This window comes from Nestor notabilis, unplaced genomic scaffold (genome assembly GCF_000696875.1).
Source record: "Nestor notabilis isolate BGI_N333 unplaced genomic scaffold, ASM69687v1 scaffold4336, whole genome shotgun sequence".
NCBI lineage: Eukaryota > Metazoa > Chordata > Aves > Psittaciformes > Psittacidae > Nestor > Nestor notabilis.
Window position 1 is genome coordinate 120005 of NW_009933174.1, and position 6000 is coordinate 126004.

At 35.9% G+C, this 6000-nt stretch overlaps 1 protein-coding gene across 1 annotated transcript in view; it reads right to left on the bottom strand.

Annotated features, from left to right (window-relative positions):
* The window catches only part of LPHN2 (latrophilin 2), a gene marked incomplete at its 5' end in the record, with an annotated part of 50647 nt that overhangs the window by 22008 nt on the left and 22639 nt on the right, over nt 1-6000 (bottom strand). The window contains 5 exons of the mRNA XM_010016741.1: nt 572-638; nt 1883-2103; nt 3089-3298; nt 4294-4467; nt 5520-5746. Of these exons, the coding sequence (XP_010015043.1) occupies nt 572-638; nt 1883-2103; nt 3089-3298; nt 4294-4467; nt 5520-5746 (899 nt within the window). The remainder of the gene's footprint in view (nt 1-571; nt 639-1882; nt 2104-3088; nt 3299-4293; nt 4468-5519; nt 5747-6000) is intronic.

Here is a 6000-nt window from a genome sequence, read left to right on the forward strand (position 1 = left end):
AATACTTTGTTATTTGTATGAAAATAGATGAATTTATATGTCTGACATACATGTAGCATAAATACAACAGAAGCAGTCATGGAAAATGTGCATATGCATATGCAAATACTGTGTAAGTATAATGAAATACAAGATTTATTTAATTATTCAATGTGTTAGAATACCCTTTTGAGATAATTATGTTGGATAATTAGCAGTTAAATTCTGGACGACGTACAATAGTGACTCAATTGAAAGCAATAATAATGGTTCCTTTAAAAAAAAAACCCTGTGTTTAGTACTTCATTGATTTTTCATATGACTACACATGTCAATATGACCTTCAGTGTTTCAAGCCATTAGATAAAAATGGCTATGCCCAGGTGCCACCACAGCTCTGACAATTAATCATTTGGTCAGCACTTTTTAAAGATTTCTAAACATTTATATGACCACTGGTCACATTACAAATTGTTTATAAGCATTTTCATGAAATGTCTTGTGAATAAGGATGGTATTGACTGAAGTTATTCAATCTTTTTGACTTTGCTGTGAGGCAACCTAAAAGGAAAGGAAAAAACAAAGTTCTTACCAGAATAATAAAGGTAACAGGTCCAATGAAACTCCAAATAAAATAGTTATCTACATGAAGCCAGCAACTATTGTGGAAAAAAGAATCAAAAGTGAAAAACTGCATTAGTACCTAAGTCCAATAAAAGGGAAGTGCAAAAATACTTCTTAAGCTAACATTTTGCCAGTAAACAATGATAAATACTGCACAGTACCACTTAGTCTGTGGACAATTTTTCCTAACCTGAAACTCTTCTGATGAGTCCTGTTTAATAACATTATTGACCTTAAACTACATCATCAGCAATAGCTAACATATAAGAAGAAACAAAACCAAAATGAGCTCGCTCTCCTTCCAGTCAAAAGTTTTGGTTACAGGTGCTATCATGGAGGATGAACCTAACATCAGTATTTCTCACAGGTTTTGCATGTAATCTTCAAAATCTGCTTTTAAGTTTGTACCATATGCAAAGTGGTTACTCCTGAGGGATGAGACAGAAAGTGCCACATTCTGCTGAAAAACAGTATGGTATAAACAATATGCCACAAATGGGAGTTGAACAGTAGAGAAAGAATACATATGATACCAGAGTAGATGATGTGTAAACCTATCAGGGCTGAGTTAGCGATTCGTTTTTCATACAGCCCAGTTCCCTGCTGAACAGCAGCAAAATCAAGCAGCTTTCTTGTAGTCAACAGTATCTTCCCCTTCTGTAACTAATTTCATCAAAGGACAAAGTAAACACTATTGGAAGGCAAATTCATGCCTCCAGCAACTCAAATCCTCAAAATGTTTTCTGTCTACCTTCTGTCACTTTCTATATATATCCGTATTTTTGTAAATAAAAGGCAGTGGCTAATTTTAATCCTGCTCTACTTGCCTGATAAAGTATTATCAAAGTGAAACATACGGGTTGGAATATTGTACTGTCATAATTCAGGATGAGAGTTAGCTAGAGGGGCAGTTGAACAAAGAGATCTAATGAAGCATCAGCTTAAAACTGGGTGGTTAGGCCTGTCAGATACTTTAAGTTGAAAATTTTTACTTAATATACATTTGAGGCCAAAAAGTTATTTACTTTTTCAATTTGTTTCAGGTCAGTCTTTTGTGTTAAAAGAAAGACCATAATTTAGAATCAGTCTCTCTAGAGTATGAATCCTCTGAACCTAGAGAATTACAAAAGGCTTGATTGTAATTTGTGCACAGCATTGCCATTCTCTTACCAATAAAGCTTTCAGATGGTATTTTAGTCTGTCAGAGACCCTCTGACAGCTAATAGGCTTTAAAAAATTATTCACTTGAAAAACAATCAGGTCACTTGCAATTACTTACGCTTTCTCTGTTCCGTAGCTCTTATAGTCAATAGCTGCTGAGACACCAACGACTGTAGCAGGGAAGAGGTAGCCAGCAACATAATAGTACTTCTTCCTAGAATATTCACTTTCAAATACTTCTACTAACATTAGATAAAGCTGCACTCCTTCTAGACACATCCAGGCAAAGGCTGCCAGGAAGAAAAAGTGTAACAGACCTGCGAATATTGGACATGCAATCTGCAAAGAAAAAGAAAGACGGAAGTATAAACCACAAAATCTTCACATGGTTCATCTCCAACTAAATAGTATGTTATAGAACAGCATATACTTCTGTCAGAAATCTTTCACAAATTCAGGAGCATTTTCCCTACCTGAAAAGATACAATGAAGTCTGAAAATACTAAGGTGTGCTCAGTAGCTTCTGAAAGTCAATTAGCTAAAGAGTGTCAATGAAGGTAAGGAAATTGCGCCCTCACCCCCCACTCTTCAATTGCAGAGTGGACTTTTCAATTTTATACACATTAATTTTGAAGCTGATATGGTTTTAGGACTTACAGTTTAGATAATCTGAGACATGAACAGTTGGTTCTAGATGCATAATGAAATACCGTTTTTTTTAAATTATGAAGCAGCCACCCACCCATTTTTATCTGCTCTAATTTGGAGGTTTCTACTGTTGTAACAGAAGTCAATCTGAATTCTCTCCCCTTTGGTTGAGTTCTGCATGAAACTTTACTGATTATTAGATTTCAACCCAACAAATCTCTTCAGATTTAATTTCACCAATACTGCATGAATGTGCAGTGTAAAAGATGTATAAATATATAGACAAGACTTTGTACTAATATATATCTATATACAAAAAAGTAGCAAAGAGCTGTTCAGACATGTGAATGTATCAAAAAAAAAAATGTTCCTAGTACATCAACATTTAATTTCATCTCCTCTTTCAAAAGTTTAACACCTGCTTCATTAATAGCTGATGTTTCTCAACTGAAAATGAAAAATATTGCAGTAAGTGGGAAATTAAAGCCACAGTGATATTTTTGATGAATGTAAATACTATTTATGAACATGGCTGTCTTACTTTCACACTAAGCTTTTATTTCAGCCTTGCTGTGTCAGAATGCTGAAAGCTTGGTGGTGGTGTCATGTTTTAATTCAAATCCATTTCAAACAGTCATTTCAGAGAACAAGATCAGTACAGACAGAGAAAACTTACCTTGTACTCTGTCTTATCGATGCCTATTAGGAAAATGAACTCAGCAATGAATAGGTTGATACAAAGGTTCTTGTGAATAGTGTTACGATCACTTTGCAGGCCACGGAAAAAACAGAATGTGAAGATGCAGATGGCCAGGCAAACAAGAGAGATGACAATTCCCACCCAGGTGATGACAGTGAGGAGCAATTCGTGCACTCCATCTTTGTACTAGAAATAACCAAGAATGGAGAAAATTAATATGACTCTTTATGAGTATAAACAAAAACCTATTTTCACAGATAGCATCCAGAAAAGTTACTTGTTCATTACATGAGATGGACAAAATGCACTCAGTTATTTCTCAGTCTCAGGTCAGCTTTCCAGAAGAGCAAGATTACGGTAAGTAAAAGGTGAGCAGGTCTGAGAGAAAAATGTGACTATCTTAGCCAGATCAGATAGCATTTTTACTTTTCCTACAGCTCACTGTAAACTCATGAGACGAGAACAAGTAAAGAAACTTAACACTTTGAAAGTGTCACGAGGCTCTGATGCAAAGAAAGAGGAGAGCTTTGCCTGGGACATACTATAAGAGTACATGTTCTTTCCTACAGAGTTCCACAGCACAGAAGAAAGCAATGATTTACACAACAATCAAGATAAAATGCAGACTATGTTACGCATGTAATTCCAGCTCTGATCTCACATTTAGCTAAAGAAAGTTCCTTGCTTCAGTTGTGACAGAATCACTTTTGTCATCTTGGTTATCTTTTCAGTGACCTTTCTGAATACAATGGTTTTATGAGAGGCCCCATATCCTTGCAAATATTGCATGTTCCAGGCCCCCTGACATCCAGTAAGGGCTGACCTTCCTGCTCTAAGGAGAGCTGGCACTTGAGATTCCAGGGAACAGCCTGCACAGCTGCGCCTACAGATACTCTCCAGCTGTACTGAGGGGAAGTCTGTAAAACGGTTGTAAGGTGGTCAGTAACTAAAATATGACTTGAGGGAAACTCTTGCCCTTCCTTGGTTTTCTTTCCTGTTATTTTGCTTGTAACTTTATGGGTGAGGAAAAAAAAAGCTACAGAAAGCAAATTGCTTTTGAAAGTGTGGGTAGAAGCTATAAATACTTGAGAAACTTCAGCAATTTTGGATCTTGCTAAAAATTTAAAGCTCAATCTTTAAAAGTCTGTTCCCTGACAATGGCTAGTAACATCATTACCTACCACAATTTCCCGATGAGCCATAAGAATTGCAAAGTTGGTTAGGTGACTGCAAGCACATGTTGTATGAGTTCTATTTGTGTCAACCAGTTTGCAGCCTTGAGTTGACCAGTATCCCATCATAGTTCTCTCTGAGTAGTTCCAGAAGGAACAATTTGCATTGAAATAATTGTCAGGCTGGAGATAAGAGGATAACATAAAATGAGGATTTTACACACTAAGATGGCAATAACAATTGTTTAATATGTGTAAAGGGTAATTTAGATTAAACTTTGCATGTTTCGGACAATAAGTTTTTCATCAGCAAAATTGTGGGCTATGTTATACAAGGAAGACATCTAGTTTAAAAGGGACTTTATAGTCCGAAACACTCTAAAGTGTAGTCTCAATTACTGTAGACCCAATTTTAAACAATTACAAGTTCCATCTTACGATTTTATGCACTGATGGTACATTATAGCCATCTTTGCTTTCTGCAAAAGTAATACTGCAAATTTATTCTGAAGATATTTTTCCTGTAATTGGGAATTTGATAATATGATCTTTTTCCTTTGACTCGCACCTTTGGTCAGGCCAGAGTCACGTGAGCAGACATCAGGAAAAAGTTCATTCCTCATTGAAAAACAGCCAAAACAGATTTATAAAAAGAGGCAAAATGAGAGCAAAATCCAACCACATTTTCTCTATCATGGTAGCGATTACTTACTGTCCCCATGTAAGACATGAAAACAGAAAAGACCAAACTAACGATCAAAGAAACAGATCAAATAAATTACTGTGAAGAAAATGTAAATAACAAACCAAAATATAATGCTTTATTCTTCACCGAATAAATGCATTTAAGCAATCTGTACAGGCTTCCAGGACTTGGTCCAATATGAATGTGAAAAGTTAGAAGTGTCATTAAAAGTTGCCGCATCAGACCATCAAGAATCTTAACAGCTATTTTCTACCCTGCTCTAAGGTAAGAGTTAATTTTCAGTTAGAAACAAATTAGTCATTTACATTTTCATGTTGATTACTGAATTAGCTTTCATTAAGAATACACTTAAGTTCTAATAATCACTGAACCAGGCTCATTTAATTTTATGTTCATAGACTTAACTAAGCTTGTGTCTCTGACCTAGTCCAACATTTAAAATTCAAATGGAAAAAACGTTACTTTTCTGCATTGCTTTTCTCTCTTGCTGATTTTATGACCTTCCCATTAATTCATTAGCATAACTCACATCAATGTGTTCCAGCGTAAAATGCACAGGATCAGTCAGGTACACCCGGCTAGACTCCTTGTTGATAGAGGCTGCAATGACGTGGGAGTTGACTGCGATAGTGCTATTCCGCCCAGCAAAGTCGCTGCCTAACTTTATGGTTGCATTTTCCGTACTGAGAAAACGTCCCAAACTTTTGTAAATGATGAAAACCAGTTTTGCTAATCCTATAGAAGAAAAAAATCCCATCATCATGCCACAGAAGTCTACAGAAAGACAGCAACCTGTACTCTAATGAACTGACAATAAAGCAGCAGTAAACAGAGAGACATTTTCAGGCTATAGATTTAAAGAAAAGCAACCAGGTACCCATGATGTTTGAGAAAAAGGCACAAAGCTGTTCTGTTGTGTTTTGTTTTGATATTTTAACTAGGGGAGGTAATGTAGGTTTTATAAAAGTTAATGGAGTTCCAGTATTCCATGCCCAAGACTCACCATTCCT